This window comes from Melozone crissalis, unplaced genomic scaffold (genome assembly GCF_028551555.1).
Source record: "Melozone crissalis strain CALT ecotype California unplaced genomic scaffold, PUWL_Pcris_2 ptg000042l_1, whole genome shotgun sequence".
Taxonomy (NCBI): domain Eukaryota; kingdom Metazoa; phylum Chordata; class Aves; order Passeriformes; family Passerellidae; genus Melozone; species Melozone crissalis.
The window spans coordinates 51,717,182-51,740,000 of record NW_026535820.1 but is presented as its reverse complement, the minus strand read 5'-3'; the positions used below and the strand labels follow the sequence as shown (position 1 = coordinate 51,740,000).

Below are 22,819 nucleotides of genomic sequence, written 5' to 3'. Positions count from 1 at the left end.
ACTGAAGCTGTGATGTGCATCGAAGAAATGTTTTTATGTGTTTCACAGTTTGGAAGTGAACTAAACCATGGGAGAACTTTCCAAGACTGCTAATTGGATTTAAATTGGCTGAGTGGGTTTATTAAGTAGGCAAAGTTTAAAAAAATAGCAATAGCAACAAAAAAAGGTTTTCCTTTTAAGTGACAAATGAAATTTTTCAGACATCCACTCTAAAGGGTTTTCTCTCTTAAAAAACTTACTGAGATGTATCCAATACTTTGTAACAGCTGTTCAGCTTCTTCGGGATCTAGCAAGTTACAATCTTTTGTAAAAGTTGTAGATATGTACAGGTTTTTAATTTTGTCTTTTGAAAGCACATGTAACAAGAAAATTGGTACCCAACTGCCTTGCTTTCAATATAAGCTGAGTTAGCCAAACATGAATGGAAAATATGCAGATTCTTAATTTCAGTACACTTGAAGATTTTTTTGTCATCTTGGTAATTTCAAGGTTTTCTCAAAAAGTTCAGAGTGTGTTAGTTTCTGTAGTTGTTATACCTATTACTAGCTACATCACCAATGCCACAACTCAGTGTAAGAATGGTTACGAACACAGGATGGAACAGTTTGCTTACACAATGGATATGATAACCCTTCACTTCTGGTGGTCAGGGGAAGGGAGTCTTGCTGAGAAGTCAATGAGGGAGTGGAGTTCAGCCTCTGGCATGGCAATGGGAAGCACTGCTACCCAGTAGCATTAACTCAGCCTCGGGATTCAAGGCAAATTTATCTCAAGGCTTTATGTTTTCACTTTGCAAATGAGCAAAAAGGAGCAGTTTTGTTTTACTCACATTAAATAATAAAGAGATCCCCTTATCTTTAAAATTTTTGTGTCTACTGTATGACAGGAAGGCAGATAGTTATGGAAATCTTCAATACAGAGGCAACAAGGAAAACTCTTCTTTGATATGAGTAGTTGGTGAAGCTGTTAAGCTTACTGTGAAATGCATGTTCACATGCATTTCCAGATAGGGGAAGTGATCAGCTACAAATGATTCTTTTTGACAGAGTTGAATACAAAGCCACACTGTGGTGCCAGTTCCTGTTAATAACAGATATAAAGCCCTTTGGAAGGAATCCCTTGATGACATGAGATGATTTTGGCATACAACATAAAACCTGCTCTTTGAGGGACACTTCAGAACATATTTGGTAAAATAGAGCAAAAGGTAGTAAAAATAGAGATCTGAACACCAACATCAATATCTGTAGTATGTAATCTTAAGTTTGCATAATTAGGGTTATTACTGAATTTCTACTGTTGTTACTGAGTAATAATTGAGCAGCTCAGGTATTAGGAAAATGGTTAGTACAGTCGTAGAAAAAAAAATTTTTATATTTAAATACCAAACCAGTTTTACAGTACCAACCATGTGCTCCTTTAATGTGTATTTGCTTGTGTACATGGAACTCCAGTTCAAGGGGATCTTAGTTGTGGTCACTTCTCTAAAGTATTCAGCTTCTAGTTTAAATTATGTGTTAGGAACTAAGTAAACAATCTGTGCTTTTTTTAAAGCCTCACTGATTTAAGTGTGACAGGTTTTCATCTGCTCAGATTCTAAATGGTATATTTAGCTTCCAAGGTTTTAGGAGGGTTTTGTATTCACATATAATACTCTATCAAATTGTAAGAAATACAATTTTGTTTGGTGCAGCTTTGTAATTTCTCAATCTGTCAATAGATTTTTTTAGATATCAATATATGTTTGTAGACAAAATAGTGTAATGTTTGACAGTGGGCTGTAAGAAGATGCAAGCAGAATATTGCACTTAAGCTATGTACATTGATTTTATTGCAACCCCAGCACTGTTCAGATATTTATTTGTGTGCTTATAAATGTAAAATAACCTTGGGTTGCTTCACTTTCGCAGATCATGGAATTGTTCTAACATTCTTTCATACTTTTGAGGCCAGTGAGAGCTGTAGATGTGTAAGGGAAAATTAAGCATTTTTGTACTCTTTTAGGAATTTAGCTTTTTTCCTCAGAAAATCCCATTAAAAAAATGAAGCACCTTCATCAAATTATGGACTGTAAAAAGGTGAAAAAGGAATTAAATGTTTGTCTTGCTAGCTAGTCAGAAGAAGTTGAGAATATTTATGGCATGAATTTAGTATAAAACTGCAATTCATTCCTAAGCTATAACGTTTGACTTGAAACTGCATTTTAAGACAGTACAGCTGACACAATTGACAGTGTGCTAAAAACACCTTGCTTTCAGAACACTCTATCAATCTGACATGCCGTGTCACAAACAAATTCACTTGCAAATATCCAGTTGAGAGAAGATAGAGGTTTACTGAGGTTTACATGTGTACTTTTCCTCCCAAAGAAAATTTCATCTCCAGCAGATGGCATTATTTAACTTTCCTTCACCATCACTCCTGTGTTTCATTATTGAGGTGAAGGCTGGAGCTAGTGCTCCCTTTACGTGTGCTTGTGTTCTTGTCTTTGCATGATCCCCCAGAGCAGCTGTTTTAGTAAGGGCCCTTTTCAGCAGACAGTAGTACCTTTGCATACAAAATTGTGTTAACAACACATTTGTTGCTGTATAGTTTTTAATGCTGAAAATTTTCTCTTTTCATCCAGATTCCTCTATGCAAAGTAATCAGGTTTAACATTGACTATACAATTCATTTCATTGAGGAGATGATGCCTGAGGTAAGATGGAAAATTAGTCTAAAAGTGAGAGTAGGTTATGAGTTGTTGGTAATGTCCCACCTTGTGAGATCTTAAGAGACTGGCTTTGTTCTGAGCGAGTGGCTGAAACAGAACTTGAATTTATAAGTACTAGCATAAATCCATCTGCCTGGGCTATCATATATTAAAATCAAACAATAAGAAGTGCTTATATCATAGGTTCCTTTCATTTTAAGTTATATGCAAAATCTGTAAATTGAAGTAGGCATTACCCTTCTCTTACATCTGACAAAAATAAGGCCTGTGGAGGTACTCCTTTGCCAGGACTGCATGAGACAATGGCAGAGCTGAAGCTTAATCAGAAGTTTGAAGCTCTGAAGATTGCTTATCAGTACTTAATATAAGCTGTTGCCAAAACAAATTTCCTGTGGATACAAACAAAGCACATTGAGTTTATAATCTGTTTGTGGTGGGTTTTTTATTACTAATTAATGCCTGGTGGAGCCAGTTTGAGAAGTAAATTGCTGCAGTGGAACAGTGTGTACAGAGGCACCCCTGCATATTTACTACAAAGATTGGATCAGTATTTAATTTAGTCAGATATATTTACATTTTTCTTTCTAGTTATCCCCTTTTCTGTTGCTCAATGACATCTAAATTTGTGCAACAGCCCTGAAATGCCTCAGAAAGAACAATGTGATCAAAGAATTAATTTCTTGTTAGTGGATGTATTATGTTGTCTGCAGATCTTGTTGAACTGAAACAACAAATGGCCACCAAGCAAAATAGGGAAGTCACCATTTGGGAGGACTTCTAGGTAAATGGCTACAGCATTATTTGCAGACTGTCTTTACTAATGATTTTTGAAAGAGAATATGATGTGGAGTTTGGAATTTACAGCCGATATCATACATGCACACTTTATGTCAATCTGGCCTGATTCTGTTTGTTCAGGAAAGTTTATATGTTCATTCGCTGAAGGAGCCACTTCTTCACTTGATGAAAATAATCTGGTTTTGGGGTTTTTTTCCCCATTTCATCTTTTTTCTTTTTCTTCTGTTGGCTGTTTAGGCCATAATCCTCAGTTTGTGTTGTACTTGCTATGGAAGTGATCGTGATACCACAGATCATGATTTATAAATATTTATTATGAGCATGTGGGAAAAAGTGAACTATGAAAAAGAATATTTCTCAGAAATGTTTCTTCTGCTTAGCTTGCTCAGGTGGAAGGGATTTTAGTGCTTGACATATTATTGCAGATTTATAATTTTTAGTGCTTGGCATATTATTGCAGATTTATAATTTTTGCCTATACTGTTGATTTGGACATTGAGTAAAAAGGGTTCAATACCATTCTTTCTTGACAATGCTTTCTTGAAGAGACCACTGTGCTACATTAGAGTAGATGATCACAAATAAATCAGTACTCAGCAATATTCCAGAGCCCAGTAACTAGTGGTTGGCAGATATGAAGACACTGGGGTTTTTTTATTGTGTTTTATTTAACTATATATGAATGGCATTATTTGTATTACAGTATTATATATTTATAGTTTTATTCTATTTTTTTGTTTCCCCAGAATTTTTGTGTGAGAGGCCTTGAACTGTTCTCTTCATATCTATTCAAAGATATTTTGGAATTGTATGACTGGAATCTTAAAGGTAGTGTTCTCTTTGAGAGGGTCCTCAAAATAGCAATGTAACTTGTTTTCCATGAGAAGGACAAACTTCATCTATTCTTCAAGAAGATGAAATTTGAGTTCAGTAGTGTGAGCTGTTGCAATGAAAATGCACAAACTTGGCGCTGTAGTCTCACAAATAAACTGAATTTCTGCCTTGATCAAGAACTTTTATATTTAATCAAACAGTGAATATTACTGCATGTTTAATATTACAGAGTATCATGTGCATGGTATTTTGAAAGTCAATGTGTCAGGTAGAGTATTCTCTTATCTTACAAGCTAACAACAAGTTGCTCATACAGTACTTTTTGGCAGTCAACTCAGAAAGCAGTGTCCTACAGACAGCTGTGGAGAATTAAGGTTATCACTACAGCTGAATGTTTGTGTCTTTTGACAAGATGAAAATGCTTCTTTCTGCGAAGACCGCAACAAAGGAGAATGGTCTAAAAGAGAAATGAGAGTATTAAGGAATTGCATTTCAGTATCTGTAGGGTGTCTTGACTTTGTCTGTGGAGTTTCACTCTGCACTTTATGTAGTTAAGCAGAGGAGAACACAGGTTTAATAGATTTTGTGCAGCCTTTGGTTTGATACTAAATATATATACTAAATATATTCTAATATCAATATTGTCTCTCCTGTCACTGCTTCTGATTGTTCTTTCTTTTTTTAACACCAGGTACTTACAGGTTTAGTTTTTATTTTCTTGCAAAGCTTTAAATAATGAATAGGAAAGTAAAAAAACCCAAAACCTCACAAAACAGTACTGTGGAAATTTCCATGTTCTCTTTGTTATGGTGAACAAAAACCACCCCACTAATTGGGAGAAGATAAACATGTGCTTGTACCTGTAAGGCTTAAGTGTAATAATAATTGATTATATAACCAATCTTTTTCTATTACTGTTTTATTTAAAATAATGGGGTTTTTTTGTTAGGTTCGTATTATTTTTAAATTATTTCCATTTCTTTTAAATTGTCATTCTGGAAGCTTTCACTACAAGTTGTTTCTCTGTTCTTTTTTTTTTTTTTGTTACTTTTTGGATTGAAACTTAAGCCCTATCAAATGTAATCACCATTCATTGATTTTTTTCTGCAGCAAACTTGCCTCTCTTCTCCTTTTGCAAATATATTGCTGGTCATGAATTTTCTGTATATTTTTCATATTTAAGGTCCTTCACTTGAAAATGATTCTGTTTCCTGTCCCAGATACCACTTCATGCCACGGTTTGTGAGATTTCTCCCAGGTAATGTTTCTATTGTATAGCTTTATACAAATTAGATCTAAAAATCATATAAAAAAACCAAAAACAAAACAGAAAACAACCCTATCCCCCAGAAGAAAAACTTGCACAAAAAAACCTTTCTTGCAAGTCAAATATTTCAGTCAGTGCAGAGATCTGGTTCTTCTACCTGAAGTCTTTAATGCTTGCTGGCAATGTGGATGGTTTACTCAGAACTGGGATTCAGATGGGCAGGCTAAGTCCTGCTTCCAGCTTTTGTGTGTGTAGTCATTTTAGGCAGTGCTGGGTCTCCTTGGCATGCTTTGTGATGGAGCTGTGACATTTGAGGAGTGCTGTTACCTAATCTTGCACATTTCATGTGGCCCCAGCTCATCAGGGTACCATGTGGTTAGATCACAGTTCTTGATGTGCAAGGGTCAGCATCACTGGCACCCCCAAGCATGTTTTTCTGATAGTTTCTTTATCCTAATGCAAGCTTAGACCTTGTAGCAAATAGTGAAAGACAAAAGCCATCATTCCTGTGCAGTTCAGCCCTGGCCTGGCAGCAGAGGACAAGATTCCATGTGGAGCAGTGCGCTCATTTTGAGCGGACAGCTTACGTAGGCATTTAACGCGTCCTAAGACACCAGGACAGGCTTTCAGTTGATGTAAATGTCATGGCTCCATTGGAAATGTCCTGCTGAGATCCTGCCGGTGGTGATTGCTCCAGGAGGGTTGTGTGGACAGAAGGATGTGTTTTGGCTGTGGGATTTAGGGTGCAGATGAAATAAGGAACAGCCTTCGTCAAGGGGGCTGTGACCTGGAGGTGCTTTCTGGTCTGGGCTTTGAAATTTTATTGGGATATTAATTATAGCTGGTGCAAAATGAATTTTGGCTTGTTACTGTGGAGAGTACTGATGGCTAGATGACTATTTCTAATTGTTGTTCCTTCCTGGATACACAGTACTCAATCAGAAGCAGAGCTCTGAGGCTTGCTAGCAAACATTGATTTGGTTTTGCTGAAGCAATTTACAAAATAAGCCATCAAGCCACATGTGGCTGATTAACTTGACCTCATCACAAAATGAGAACAAGTTTGTCCTGCCTAGTTTGTGTAGCTTGAAGGTGCTTTCCTGTTCAGGGTTTAATATTCTGATTTTTTTTTTTTTATTTTAGATTAGAAGTTAGCTCTTTCTGTGCTGTTGGGTTGTTTACTGACAGGGAGAGATAAGTCTCTGTAATATGTATTCCTGTGTATGTGTGCTCCTTCTTCTTTAAGGTCCCCAGCCTTCTAACTCTTTTTAAAAAATGTCTTTTTTCTGATATTCCTGGATATGTAGTTGCCTTTTAGCATCTTTTTGACAGGTTTTTTTTTAATCAAGCTTTCATTTTTTATTGATTATTTTTTGAAGTATCCTTGGAGATTTTTAATTTTCAGAGAGTAGAAATCTATTTCCTTCAGGTGTGTTTGCAGAACACTTCTTAAGTCTAATCAAAGATGATGTTGGTGCATCAGATCTCCACACATCCATCCGCTCTCCCTTTAAAGATAGGAATGAATTGCTGATTTCCCATCCCTTCTACTTTTTCTTTCTTACTTTCCTAACATTGTCTAAAAATAATGAGGTTTGGGGTGTCAGGTTTTCTGTGTGGATTTTCTTAGACACAGGCCTTGGAGTAGCTCTGACCTAGTCATATCCAGTTTACTGAGATTCACAGCATGCAGAGCAGTTGCTGTATTGTATTCATTTTCATAGGTCTTTATGATGATAAATATATTCAGAGAAAAAAAGCCTAGGAAAAACACATTTGAGGTCCCAAGTACTGCATCTTCTGATTTAGAAAGAGTCTCTGACTTTTACTTAGCACAGCCATCTATAGCAACCTGTACATACTGTTCCATGGATAAGGATAAACTTATATTGTAGTGATTGGTGTGTGGGGGCTACTCTTGCATAAGAGTATAATCCAGTTGTTGACAAGGAACAGTCTTGTAAGTGGCATCCCCCTTTAATTTGAAGGAAAACTTTGCACATTTAAAAATCTGTTCCTGTAGCTATTTAGAAGTATTTTCTATTTCCAGTGAGGTTTGGGGTGTATTTTCCCCACTTAAGATTCCATCTTGGAGTTTGGGTGAGTTAGCTGTTCTGAGAGGCCAAGTTACACCATTGCCTGTCATCATTTCTGTGCAGTAGTGCTGTACTCCCAGCAGAAGTAAGAGAAGGGCTTGGTCCCTCACATGCCTTGTAGAGGACATCATTTTACACAGTGCTGCTGTTGTGCAGCAGCTCTGCAAGGCTTCTCCATCATGCCTGGGATCACACTCCTTGTGCTGTGGTGTCATCCCCCATATTGCTCTAAGGTTTTACTCCTGGTTTGTCACCGTTTCTCTGCGTGGGTGTAGTGATAGAGAGAACATTCTCAGTGACTGGACTCGATTGTGTCTGCTCCTTGAGGGAGGGAAATCAGCATTTGTGTTCTGTGGGGCTGAAATGCCTGCAAATTAGCCCTGTTATTAAGGGAGGGAATTAGAGAGATGTATGTCAAAAATTAAAGCATTGTGGGAACATGCAGTGACTTTTCACTGACATGAGCAGACTTAGTGGATTTGAATAGTCAGTGGTCTGAATGATCACTGAGTGGTGATTTGTCAGAACCATCACTCACCTTCCCTGTTTGCATATTCACATCTATACCTGGCTTCAGATAGCCAGGCAGATTACAGTGTCTTCTTTTATTACAAGCAGCCTTTGCTGTGCATTTTTCCTGGGAACTCAGAGGTGTTAAGTAATTTTCACATGCCCTTGATTCATTTAGTGACAGAAGACAGCATGAGGCTCTTTAGTCTTCATTACTGCAGTTATGGCATGTAAGCACTACAGATGAGTTTAACGTGCAGGGATAGCTTACTACATCCATCCAGAAGTATCCTGTAAAATTTTGAGTGTACTTAAAAAAAGCTGCCTAACGCCTAAAGGCTTTTTAACTGCTGTTGTGAAAAGAATGATAAAATTGTGAAAAGGAAGGTATAACTGGACAGCATATCTGATTGTTCTGCTTACTCATTTTAAAGTTTATTCAGGCAAGTTAGGAACTTCAAGTTTACAGTATTATGGAACTGTTCCTCTTGCCACCATTCCTGTTACTGCTTTAATTTAGCAATTATGTTTATGTGTGAGCAGTATTCATCAGTAAAACATTTGCCTTCATATTTGTCAAATCATATAAGCATTTTGCATTTTATTTTGTTCATACAAATGCTTTGTGTTCTGCGTATTTTCTCTTATGCTCATGCTTTAGGAATGAATCTCTAATATGTATTTTTTCATTTATGGTTTTAAGATGGAGGAAAAGAAGTACTCTCAATGCATCAGATTCTTCTCTACTTGTTACGATGCAGTAAGGCTCTGGTGCCTGAAGAGGAGATTGCCAACATGCTTCAGTGGGAAGAACTGGAATGGCAGAAATATGCAGAAGAATGCAAAGGGATGATCGTTACCAGCCCTGGCATGGTAGAACAAATAAAAATTTTTTTGGTTTTTTGAACAGTCCACTGACATGTACATGTCTTCTTTCAGAGAGTTTGTTACAGGATAAAATAGAGCAGGAAAAGGTGACCAGTGGCAGTTGCAGATTGCAGTAAGAATAATTTATTGAGTGGTTCCATCCCTGAATTGCTGCTGTACTGAAGGGTATATTTTCAGATGGCACTGTTTCAATGTGCATGTTAAAAGGAAGAGCTGTATTTTATGTGTGTAAAACTTTCCTGGTTTCTCAGACAGTTTTGATGTGCATGATCTCATTCTCTTTTCCCAGACACAGCACCAGAGAAATAGTAACTATTTGCTATTTACTTTTCTCTTCCTCTTTTGACCCCCTATTGACAACTCTGTTTAATGTGTGCTGTCCAAACACTGGCTTGAATATGGAAAAGGTGTTTTCTGCCCGTATAGTTTTTTCCACGTTGTTTCTGTGCTGCTCTCACTCACACTGAGGAATTTTGTGTATGTTAATTAATGCATGTAATAATTTTCAGTACCTAGTTTGAAACCCCTGTGGCCTTATTATTTTTGGAACAATTGGTATTTTAAAGCGCTTGTTTTCTGAACACAGCTCCTTTCAACTCCGGTGTGTATGTGAATTCAGCCCATTATTCTTTTAAGAAATGTGGGTCACAAGAATAGATGAATGTCCACTAAAAACTGCAGGATTGTATTTGTATAGTTTGCAAAAGAGTATCTTAGAGGCATATTTTGGACCTAATATTTGAGACCAACATGCAGCTTTTTCAGTAGTAATACCTTTCTTTTTTTGACTTCATTTTCCTACTTTGCTCATAGCACAACTTCTTAGTTTCTGAAGAAAAAGTGTAACTTGGTACCATGCCTAAGAAGGAATCTAGTTTTTCAACTGAAAAACCTGTCCCCAAACTACAGTCAGGGTGACATGCTAAATACATTTTTCCAGTTCACATTTTTAAGTATGGCAGCATACAATTACTAAACTACTTAATAAGCTAATAATAACGTGGGTCAGATAATTTTCTCCTTGATTTCATTCTGGGTGAAATAAAACTTTTGAAACAACAAGAAAATTAGGCTGTTTCTGGAAACATGAAATACAGAAACACACGTGAACCCTCACTATGGAAAATTCTACCTCAGCTGCTTAAAATGGTTGCTAAACCAGAATCCCATAATAGAAATTGTTAGAAAACCTGAACAGCCTTAACTTGCCTATGGTTTCTGTGATACAAGGTACAAGCCTTTCCACAATTGTCAGTGTGTGAATGCTATGCAGTCACATAACTTCAGTTATTTTGCTGAAGATATGCTGATTTCAGCTAGCTGAAAACGCCCTTTTTTGTTTAGCATGGAGGAACGCATATGTGTTCCTTGCTTGTGTCACAGAACTCTCAGTGTCTGTATGTACAAAGCAGTGTGATTTGTGAGCCATAGCGTTAATTCTGAGATCTTGTGTGATTTTTTTACTGGCATACCTTGCATTCTACAAGGCAGTGTCTTTAGAGACATGTGGACATCAAAATATGTAAGCATAAAAGAAATCTGTAGCGCTTTGAAGTGTCATGTTATAATGGCATCATTAGAACGTGTCTTTTCTCTCAAGATTGCAATGACATTCTTCTTAGTTTGTGGATTTTTTCCTGTACATTGCAGCATACTGGACTGATTATGAATGTAAGTGAAAAACAGAGTATGAAACTATTACCTATGCATTTTATGGCATTTGAAGATAAAACAGTTCTGTTGGAGAGACAATATGAAACTGTTTTAGAAAATGACAGCTCTTCAATTCAATTATATCCACTTGAAACAACAAAGTAAAAACACTGAATTTTGTTTTGTTGCACAGCATCTTTTCAGAAATAATAATTCCTCTTGTGATCAAATCTAGATTTTATGTGTTTTTTTTTTTTTAGTGTGAGATGTTTATATGTGCAATATGGAGAAGGGAAAAAACTTATAATAGGATATGAGTCCCACTTAAACAACTAACAGTATTTCAGCATTATTTAAAATTATTTTGCTTATTTGTGGTGTTTCATTAGTTCAGTGTAACTTTGTGTTGGAATAGATTTAGAAGTTCACAAATTTTAGTCATCTTTCATACTTCATTCTTCCTAAAATATTGATGGTTTTCTCGCTACTACGTAGATATATGTATATATTAATATACTTCCGTACTGTCTGCATGCTATTTCATGTTTTGTTCTAATGTCAGCAGAGACTTGATTGATGAGATTTGGAGTAGGAAACAAAAATAACAGGCCTCTGTTCTGTTAGAATTTCTTTGGTTTTGATGTGACTTTAAAGAGAAGGTTGTGATTATTGGATAGTCTATCAAAGCACTTTTAAAAGAGCACAGGGAGAAAGCTCTGGAAGAATAACATCTAATTTGCTTGCATCCTGTCTGCTGGTGTGCAATTTCTACTTGATGTTTCTGTATGTTGCTGTTTGTTCATTTAACCTTCAGAAAGGGCACAGGAGAGGAGGCTGGTGTTCATGATGAAATAAAAAAGCATAACCCAGCTACACCCCTCTCATAGCTGTCAGTGAGGGAGCAGTTGTGATTTGGTCTTGGAGAAGTTCTTTTGTCTGGTTGCTGTCAGCTCTCTGTGAACAGCTGTGTAACTGATTGACAACTGCAAGGAACTGTCATGGAAATGAAGAGGAATCTGGTTTTGAGTAGTCCTGAGGTCACACATTTAACACAGACCCTGCTACATGCATAGGGAAAGATGTCCTTTTTGCTCTTATGAGTAGTTCATTGCCTCTGTTGAAGTATCTAATTGTGTCTGTATTTTTTTAATTGTATTGATTATAATTGATATGTTGAGTACAATTATTGTTTAATATTCTGTTAGTTGTATTTTGATGACCTGGTTCTCAGAGGAGTGGTGTATCAAGGCTGCTTTTTTAAGGGGTACAGAGATGGGAGAATTTCCTTAATTTAATATTAAGAGTAGGGAGAACCAACAAACAACTTATGAGGAGACAAAAACTTCTCAAGCTGGTTTTGTGCAATCTCCAAAAAAAATGAAAAACAACCCCCTAAAAATAAAATTAACCTAGTCCTTAAAAAGCAGGACTTTTAAGCTCTTGTTTAGAGGACAACATTCTGTCTGGTACAAATCTTACCCATTATTTTCTTTAGGGCTTTTTTTGTTCTAATCCTTTTTTATAAGAAGTGTTGTGGGGAAGACCTTTTTTCTCTTTTTTTTTTTTTTTTTTTGTGAAACTATCATCTTTAATTAACTAATTTAAGTAAGTTAACTATTAACTAACATAAATGTATTTTTTTATTTTTTTCCTTGTTTTTTTTTTTTTTTTTTTGCTGGGGAGATGTAACTTTATGTTCAGTCATCTTGTCTGAAGGGAAGCTGATAAGCATTTTCCCTTGGAAAATATTTCTTTATCTGAAAGCCAAGCATTTAAGTAAGTTGGTTTTTTTTTTTTTTTGGAATGGGTTGAAGTGTGGCCATATATAGAATTGACTTTGCTTTTCCCTGCAGAAAATTATTCCTGTGAACAGTTCTACCAAGGTGGTTTGGAGGGTAAAAGCTTTGTTCTTGACACAGTTTTTATTGTTTTGTGAAGAGAATGGTGAGAGCTGTTTCTGTAACACCGAAACTCATCTTTGAGTGCATCTTTACAGTGCTAAATGAGAAGTTCTGAGATGCAGGTAACTAGAAGTAATGCCCTTTTTCTGAAACCTAAGACAAGCAAAATATATTGGCCCCATCCAGCTGATTGCAAAGGGGGGAGAAAGCAGGCACATTACAAAGCAGCTTGACAGGTAATGGAGAAGTTGTTTACTTGGAGACAAACTGTGCACCTTCAGCTGAGTTTTTAAATATGCTGGGTAAGTGATCAAAAGCTCTGTGAGCAGCATGTCTGCCACAGTGACGAGCAATTACTTACTCTCTGCGTTCAGAGAGCTGAAGCAGAAGTTGCCTTCTTTTGCACTGTCCTTTTTAACAATGAAAAGAACTTCTGTTTTGAACTGTTAAAAGGGCAAAAGTCTCCTCATTATACAAGACTATATTCCTCCTTGTATACATCAGCCTAGGAGCCTTTTCTGAGAGTAGTGTGACAGATTTTTTTTGATGCAGTTTAGTCAGTGTGATTGAATGGATCTAATAATGCCTTTATTTGCTTTGGGAAATCATGAACTAAAATTAGAGAGGTAAACTGATCTTAGCAAACTGCTCAGGCATGTGGGTTTTTGGACACCAGAATGCTAATCCTAATTTTTATTTCTGGTGTGATGCTTGACCAGAGAAAGTTGTTTCAAGTTCTTGGAAATAGTAAATTTCTGAACGTTTAAATTAAAAGGCCTTTTTGGTTTTTTTTTTTCTTTGAGTGTTAGGTCAATTAACTTTGTTTCAGTTGTTGTTGTTGCCAAATGTTTATAATAGTATTAATGATGAGTTTAATGTGCATCTTACCAAGTTTGGAATGTTGTTGCTTCATGTTTCCTGGATAGTGTGGGCTTGAGGCAGTAAATCTTCCATGGAGCTGCTGTCAATTTAGTTGTATTTTGGTTTTTTTTTCTCCTAGAAGCCCAGCTCAGTTCGTATTGATCAACTAGACCGCGAACAATTCAATCCTGATGTAATTACTTTCCCTATTATTGTGCACTTTGGGATACGACCTGCTCAACTCAGTTATGCTGGAGATCCTCAGTAAGATGCTTTTCCTTCTTTCTTTTGTTCAGGAACTCATTACTGTTGTCTTTTGTGCCCTAAATAGGGTTTGGTTGTGTGCTTAGTTGAGTCCAGCATAAAGCTTAGCACTTATGGTATTGGACACAAGCTCCTTCAAATTAGAAAATACGAGGAGTAACTTTTACTCTGGAATAGTTCAGGATCTGCTGAAGTAAATATGCATGCATGTGTGGTATGAAACTTCTTAAGCTGACAACAGCTTTTCTGCGTCCAGCAAAAGGGGGTTCCTCAAGCTCCATGTTATTTCTCTGAGAGGCCAGTGGCGGGTTTTCAGAGACAGAGTAGTGTAACAGGAAGGCAGAGAAGGACAAGTAGTTACCCAATCTTCCTAATGTCTGCAGCATATAGATTTATGAGCTAGAGGATGTATTTAGGTAATTTTGTTAAACAGCCCTGAATGGATGTTTTAAAATTTCTCAAATCACTGTTTGAGTCTTATGCTACTGGCAGGGAGAAGATTTCAGGTAATCACTTCACCAGTACTGCTGAGCATCATATGCAAAAGTAATGATTTTTATTTCAGAGCTGCTGCTTGATTGTTTAATTAGATGCTCTTTAGGTCTCACATCTAATAAGGAATAATATAGCCATTTTCTGTTTGATTACTTCATGATGTTTGTTTCTTGCATACTGCTATATCCTACTTAATCATCTCCTTCTGTGCTTTGAAGGATCATGTCTACATAGTGTTTCCTAGCTTGGAAGCTCTTTTCTGTGCTTTTTATATCCTGTTAAGATACAGGGGGAATTGGGAGGAATGTAGAGAAGGAGTGGAGAGGGAATCAGGACTTCAGGCAGACCAAGAAATACTGCTTTGCTGTGGATTGAAGAAAGGACGCAAAAGTGCTTATTGGATTTTTTTCTCAGTTCTTTTCTTAACCTCTGACTATTTTAGGGAATATTTCCAGTGATTGGGGCATCTGCTTTCTGCATGATGACAGTATAAAGCCTGTCTCTGGTGTATGTGTAGTTAAGGTTGTCTTTTTCCTCAGTGCAGTAGTTTAAAAATGGTATTCCCCAATTAAGTGCTCCCACTAATGAGAGAACCACAAGCCACTCCCTTCCCCTTCCACTGAGAGACCAAAAAAGCAGAGATCACAGGCTGAGAGAAAAAAGATTTACTGGCAACAGCAATGAGACAAGAAAATAAACAGTAACAGCAACAGTACTAAAAACAAAAATGTAGAAAGAGAGGATAATTTATGTGCAAATGCTCAACAGATCTGCAGTTTTGAGGCCCAAACACTCACGTGCATGTATGACATTTGTATTGTTTTGCAGCTGCTGGCTGAGGATTTTAAATCCAAAGTGGTAGGAAGTAGGAATGTTGAGTGCTAATTCAGATAACAAAATGGGTTTTTTTGGTTTTGATCATTAGTTTTATCTTTTAAATATATGTATTTTAGTTTTCTTGTCCATAAAAAGGAAATAATTAGACCCAAAAATATAAGAATTATCTATACTTTGATGCTGAATTTATTAATAACTCTAAAGTTCTAGTATTTTCACTGAAAATAGTATAAAGAGACAAAAATTGTTCTTCCCATACATTTTTATTTTCTTTTCTTTAAAATTTACTTGCGGGCTTGTTTTTTGTTTTGAGTTTTAATCTCGGAGCTGCTTACAGAACACAGGTATGTTTTGTTTTATCAAAGTAACAAAGCTTTTTTTGTGAAAGACCTCTGTGGTGCTCTCATAAATGTCAGGCTTAACTCTGATGTATGTGCACCCAGAACAGATTTTCCTCTAATGTGTCTTTTCTTTGTGATGTTCTCATACACACTTTTTTTTGTAATGGTAATATGTCTATTAATTCTCCAACTTAATTGCAATAACAAAGCTTGTTTCACCCTTGTCAATACTTGCAGAAAAATGTGAATTGTAGATCACAGTTTCAGGTTCTTGGTTTTGGGTTGAAACTTCCTCGAGGCATTTGGTTTTTTTGGTTTTTTTTGGTTTTTTTTTTTTTGTTGATTTATTCATTAACTAATTTTTCTTTTTTGGATGATGATTTGTCAAAAATAGATGTGCTATTCTGCAGATTGCAAAAGTGTGGTGAATGGAGCATGAGAAAAATCTATGTATTGACTATTTCAGATGTATTTGTAGACTGAAAAAATATCAGTATCTCCAGAGGCAGAGAGTATACATTCAAGAATGCTGCAGAGAAATACCTAGGCAAAAAATGCCAATAAGAAAAGATTTGTTTATGTATCTGTGAATGTGGGAGGCTGGGAAGATTATGAAATAGTAAAAGAGCTGCTGCTTCGTTGACTGCTAAGCCACTAACATGAGAACTTCCTAACAAAACAGCTGCTCTAAGTTGTTGCTGGGGAAGATTGTCTTTTATAATGTAAATACGTGTAAAAATTAACTTGAGTAAACTTCTTTCCTCTGGCCTCTAATTCTGTTTCCTATTCAAAGTCTTATTTATGGTTGTCCTGAATACAAGGACAACCTAAGGACACGGGGTCCTAAGGACAGGGTCCACATTTCTTAAGGACACAGGGTCCCTGTCACAATTCTCTTTGTTGCTCCTCCCACTGTAACTTTTGAAGCTGTTGGTCAGTTGCAGCTGAATATAATGTTGGGGTGTTGTCTTCAAATGGAGTAATTTCTTACAAATTTGGTGAAAGGTTGTGCTAGATCACTGAGGGACTCCCGCCAAGGAAAACATTGTAATTTGGGTTCGTGTGTAATTAGATGCTTCCAAAATAAGAAAAGGCTCGATGGTTGGAGAAAACCAGAAAACTTAAGTATGTGCCAATCACAGAAATAACTTGAATTGCTCTTTTCATTCAGCAGAAATCCATAGGGAACAAAACTTTCACTTCACTTTTCACAGAGTAACTTCATGTTGCTTGTGACTTGTAGAGCTCTTCCTCATGTGCTTCACAGAAATGCTAGAACTGGTGTAAGGACACACAGTTCCTGGGGAAGGGTGCTACTCCTCTGCAGTGAGTGATAGGTAAACCATGTGGAGAAGAAGGAGTTTTCACCTGCCTGAATTGAGTTAAGGGGCAGGCACATCTTTTCAGCATGCAGAGGTGGCCCTTTGGAGAGGTTGGGTGGGTATCTGGGAGACCTGGGGTCTGCCTGGATCTTGGCTGTTCTTTACCTCACTCTGAGCACCAGTGCCTCCTCTCTGCTTCCTGGCCCACCCTGCTGGAGCAGCTACCCAGGCACTGCCACCTATCAGAAAGTACATTGAGATTATTTTATTTCTGTAGCAAAGAGATGCTTGTAGACATTCTTCGTATATGTTGTGTGCATTATTAGCAGCTGGTGTTTTCCTAATGACAAACAGGGAGAGAGAGACTTCTGTTCACTGACCAAAATACTTGTTTTCTGGTTTTGTTCTTCAGATACCAAAAGCTGTGGAAGAGTTACGTGAAGCTGCGTCACCTGCTGGCTAATAGTCCCAAAGTCAAACAGGCTGATAAACAGAAATTATCACAAAGAGAGGTATTCTGGACCTTCCTATGACTGATAATTGAACATTGTAATTTGGGATGGAATAAAGCCATATGACTGCCCTGTTTATGGAAACAATAGAAATCCTTTACAAAACATTTCCTTTCCAGACTCTTAACACAGATTTTATTTTTATCTATGCTTGTTATTGAATGGAAGTTTTTTCCTTTTTTCAGCTGTCAGACTGCTGCAAGTTTTTTACCCAATTATAGAAATTATTGTTATGGAACCATAACTTCCTTATAGCTGTTGCCATTAATGGTTTCAAGAATTAGCATAGAGAAGGACTTTTTATTTCATAATGTACTTTTAACTGGCTCATAATTTTAAACATTTCTCTTCTGAAATAAAAGCTGCCACACTTGTGTGCATAAACCATAATTTATTAGGTGGTATAGTGACATTGCTTAGGATCTTTGACTTGAAATCATCTGGTTGTTGTATGATAGACAAGATATTTTTCTCATTTTGTTTTTTTCCTGCAAAGTGATGAGCAATAAGCATTTCCTAACTGCAGATGCTCAACCAATTGGGAATTAAAAGCAGAAAAACAAAGACTCCTAAATATAGCCTAAACCAACCTATTTCTATAAACCCATGGACTGAAGCTTTGAATATTTCTGGTGCATGTCTATTGGGCACTCTTAATTTGACAACCTGTGTAAAGAATACACAGAGGAGAGATTAACTTCTCGAGTGCAGGATGGTATTTAATTAAGTGGTATTGTATTTTTATTTATTCATTAGAAACACTAATTATTCATAAAATCATAGACTACCTTGGGAATGATGCTTGAGAATCATGGAGTGTGGTTCCTGAGACTTCTCCAGTTTATTGGGGAAGTTTCAGAAATTGCACTTTTGGAATTGCTTTTGGTTGCAGAAAGTGTTTGATACATATGATATTGAACCTTATTATTTCATTGTTGCAAAGCATAGTATGCTGTTGTGTGAGCAATAGTGTTGGTAAACATTTTATTTATGCTGATATTAAATAAGCCCTTGCCTTCCTTACTTGTAAATGGAGAAAAAAACCAAAAAACCCCACAACATTGTGACTGAACTGTGCCACAGTTGTAAAGGAAAAAAAAGATTTGTCCCTACAGAGGTGATTTTGTTTGCCACAACTACACACAGAGCAAGCAGAAAATCATTGGTTTTTGGGCATATTTTCATTAAGGGGTAATGGATAGCTCATTTGTAAAATTGTAGTGGATTGTTTGTTAGGGAGTGATCATATTTTGCTCCAGAAGATAATATGTTCCTTTGTTATTTAGCACTTGCTGGGGACTGCTGATTTTTGTTTCTAGGCTGTATTATCTCAGATAACGAGTTTTACAAGCAGTTTGCCAAGAGGGAGGCATACAGGGCTGAAGCAGAAACTTTATGTGAGGATAATCTATATATTTGTCAGTAGAGGTGTCAGTAATTCAGAAGGAGCCGTACGACTGTACCTGACTGGTACATGGGTTTTTAAAGATTATGAATCATATATTCTGGAGTGCTTCTGAGCCAGTCAGACTGAAATACAGCCAGGTCTGGCAAACACTGTAGCACCTTTCTCAGGAAAACTCAATGACACACCTTTGACAATGCACAAGGGGTGCAGTGCTGGCAGCATCTCTGTTCCCTCTGCCATCAGTCATCCACCACTGTGAGGCTGTACAATGATATTATTTGTGACAAGGTCATGCCTGGGGCTTTGTTCCTCTAACCTAACTTTGAGCATTTACAGCAGGTGCATAAATTAGGACCTGAAGGCTCACTTTGAAGTCAGTGGAGGGAGAAATGCATTTTTGAAGCCATTTATCCCCTTCACTGAATATAAAAGGAACCAGGGCTATCTAGCATCCTACCCTAGGCACCATTTTACTGAGGTGTCTGAGGTTTGATGAATCTGTGTCTGGACACATGCACCTGTTGGAACTACTCTGAGTCTCTGCAAATCAGAAAACAGAGCCTCTTCTGCCCAGCCTGCTCACAGGCTTCAAACTGGGAGCTGGAAAGAGACCGCTTTGAGCAAGTGCCCTGTAATGAAAAGGAGATGGAGAGACAGGATAAGTTGCAGCTTTGAAGAGCTTTGTGTTCTGAAGAAGGCAGAGCACTGAGGGGTTAGTTCATGCTATGTGGGGAGCTTGCACACCCCAGGGCTTTATAGTATTGGAACCAAGAGATTCTAGTCCCAGGCTGATTTATTTTATCTGTTTTTCTTTCATTTCATTTTTACAGAAAATATTTTCTTTCAATTATACTCTCAAAATCTTTTAGTGATTTAATGTCTCTAGAAACCCTCTAAATCATGTTTTCTAAAGACAGATTGTTTACACACCACCAAAATAGCCAGTGGTCAAGGTAAAACGTATATTTAATAATTTTTATTGAAATAAAATTGGTGGATTGCAATCAGCATAGTCTCCAGGACTGGTGAATGCTGACCCCTTTCCCAGACTGGGCAGAATGACATAGCTGAACAGGAACTGATGCAAAGTAGCCAAGATGACAAAGCAAAGCCTGTTTTGCTCCTTCTGAATGTTCAGACCAGGAGTACTCACAGTGATGGACATGAATGAAGAGGTTGTTTTGTACATCTGGTAAAGAAAGTGCTTTTATTATAAGGACTTTACCTTTCTTACTCATGTATCATCTAGGATGTATGAGTTGGACTGGTTTGTTTTGTCATTTGCAGCAAAGAAAATGTAGTCACCTCTGTTCTCTCCTTGCTCTACCAAAATCCCCTGCCTACACTGTGTTGCAGCACATCTGCCAGTCTGGGAGTTATCAGATCTGTGCCAGCCTTGGAAACTGCTGACCAAAAGTGAACCTCACAGGGGTATTGTGAACGCACTGGTGTGTGCGTTGCTGTGTTTTGTTGCAGCAAGCTCTTCACAGGAGCTCTGTTCTCTCCCTGCTTAGGAAGCACTGCAGAAGATTCGCCAGAAGAACACCATGAGACGTGAAGTGACAGTGGAGTTGAGCAGCCAGGGCTTCTGGAAAACAGGGATACGCTCTGATGTCTGCCAGGTAACTGAACCGGAGGGATGCATTTTCTTTCTTGGTAGCTGCCATTTACCTTTGCAAGGGTTTCTTCTAGACTGAGGAACCAAATGGAAATGAACACCTCAGTAATATCTATTGATCTAGGGAACTGTTCTAGTGTTCTGTCCAACCCTTCTATACACACAAAAAAGGTAATTTAAAATTCTTTGCCAGAGGTTGATTAGTGCAAGGGAGAGAGGTTAGGAATGACCAGTTTGAGGCTGGAGGTTTGCCAAATGTTGAGTCTAGTGTGGAACTCTTAATCCATCAGGTTTTATATAATTTATTATATTTTTAATATTTTTATTATATTATATTCATATTTTTATTATATTTTTCTATTTAGATAGCTTTTAAAAACACCCCAAGTTTTACAGCAAAGAATGAAGAAGTATCTTTTTACTTAAAAGAAAGTAAAAAAACCTGAAACCCTGCCACAATTACCTTTTGAGGTGAGCCTCAGTAGAAAAGTATCTTTCAGATACTCTGTTTCATATGCATGACATCTCTAAGGAACATATCTCTGTCAGATCCTATTCTGAAGCAGTTGACAGCAACCAGCTTTGTGATATGGTAAGAATAAATGCGATTTTAATTTAATTTTGTATTAGTAAAATTTGAGTAGTAGTAACAGCCAAATAATTATGCTAGAGATATACTTGCATTATTTTTTTAGCTGTTGCTTTCATGATGTTATTTAAGAGTTAAATGTATGCAACTTCTTAATATTAGCTTAACAATGTAGAGTATAAATTAGGGGGGTTGCTAGGCAAGGGTATAGGTAGAAATTTCATTATAATCTTAAAAGTCAAAAGGGAAAATTCTAGAGTGAGAGAAATGCTGGTAATTGAAATTGCTTTTCTTCCATCTGAAACATTTCTTGTGATTCTACTAATGCTTCTGAAGTAGAAGGAGAATAGTGGCACAATATCTCCTCACATAGCTCAGGAACATCACATCGATTCCCTATTTTTCTATTGTGAGCTGTATATGTTTTTATAGCTTAAGTAAACAGAGTAAGTTTCCAGTTCAGGCACTTTGAAACTGTTCTGTGTTATTGATAATATCTTTTGTGATTCATCTTCTAATGTCTTGAATATTCCTCTTTCATTTTGTTGAAGGACAGCAAAACACCAAAGAATGATAAAAGTAAAGCTGTTTCACAATTTTTGTGCCCATTTGTAGCTGTAACATCTAAATCAGCCAGTTCTGGTACGAAGGTCCTTTGATTTGATTTCTTAGAGAGGCCAACAATAGGCAACTGTATGTCTGTAAAACGAAAGATTGCTGCTGTTGCTACATGCTTTTCCCCAGATTAAAGAAGACTAAAACTAAACATGCATAAATCAGCTCTGGGGGCACAGCTCAAGTGCAGTGATTTAAAATTACTGCTTTTAAAAGCATTGCAGTTTAAAAGATTGAAACTCTTTTAAGTCACTTGTGATAGCTTATACTTGCTCTGAGTTCCGTGTAGCCCTAATGACACTGGTCTTTGCTGTCTTGAAAATGAACTGCTTGAAAGGGGAGGAAAAATGGTGAGTGGAATGTTCAAAAAAAGTGTAAAATGTCTGAGTTCTGACAGGCTCACTTGAAGTTACCCAGTATATCAAGCGCAGTACTTGGCCACTGAGCTGGGCAGCACGTAGTACACAGTGTGGCAGGATCTGGCCATGCTGAGAAGACACCGCCTCTGTTCCCCCTCTCCACCCACACCATTGTTGCTGGTGAGCTCTCAACAGCAGTGTGGAGTGTTCAGCATCTCATGTATTCCAAAATATTTCAGCTCACCTGCTTCCCCTTAGTAGCTTCAGGTCAGGAGCACCTGCTGTCCTGGGGGATGAGGGCACTATCTGAGGGCCCTTGAGAGAGTCTCTGCCTTGCTGTGCTAGCTGCAGCAGGAAAAGGACATGCAAAATGTTTGAAATCATACATATTTTAAAAATATCTCTTCTACAGAGATAAATACGTAAAACATCAGAAACATTCTGTAGCCATAGTCCAAGATGATGGGTGTTGATTGAATCAGTCAATCAATCAGAGCCAGGAAAGCAGCATTTTGTCAATATAACTTCAAGAGTCAAATTAAAGTCTTTCTGTGGGCTCCCAGGGGTCTGTCAGTTCTTTTTTCACTGTACCACAGCTGATAAAAGTCTGAAACTTGGTAACTCAGTCCTCAAATGCAGGGACACATGTATTGGTAAAAGAATGTTAAACGTTGCTTGAGGAGACTCTTTCTGTCGAGTACAGTGCAACGTAGAGGCAGGGAAGCACAGTTGTCCTGTGAAACAGTTTCAGGTTTGGTTGTTTTGGTGCTTTTCAATTAATTCCTTCCATGAAGGAACACACAGGAAGCGCACCTGTACAGTTTATATGGAGATAAAAGGGATGTTCTTACAAGTACCCCCAAAAAACTGTAAATGAGTGACATGGTAACAAAATGAAACTTCCTAATAACAATTCCTAATTCTACTTGAAGTGATTT

General features: G+C 37.2%; 1 protein-coding gene across 2 annotated transcripts in view; it reads left to right on the top strand.

Moving 5' to 3' along the window:
* DROSHA (drosha ribonuclease III) overlaps positions 1-22,819 on the top strand; it is a 72,214-nt gene that overhangs the window by 16,906 nt on the left and 32,489 nt on the right. For both annotated transcript variants that reach the window (XM_054284941.1, XM_054284942.1), the window contains exons 10-16: positions 2,627-2,698; positions 4,258-4,339; positions 5,529-5,603; positions 8,922-9,091; positions 13,661-13,785; positions 17,193-17,292; positions 20,215-20,322. In XM_054284941.1, the coding sequence (XP_054140916.1) occupies positions 2,627-2,698; positions 4,258-4,339; positions 5,529-5,603; positions 8,922-9,091; positions 13,661-13,785; positions 17,193-17,292; positions 20,215-20,322 (732 nt within the window). The remainder of the gene's footprint in view (positions 1-2,626; positions 2,699-4,257; positions 4,340-5,528; positions 5,604-8,921; positions 9,092-13,660; positions 13,786-17,192; positions 17,293-20,214; positions 20,323-22,819) is intronic.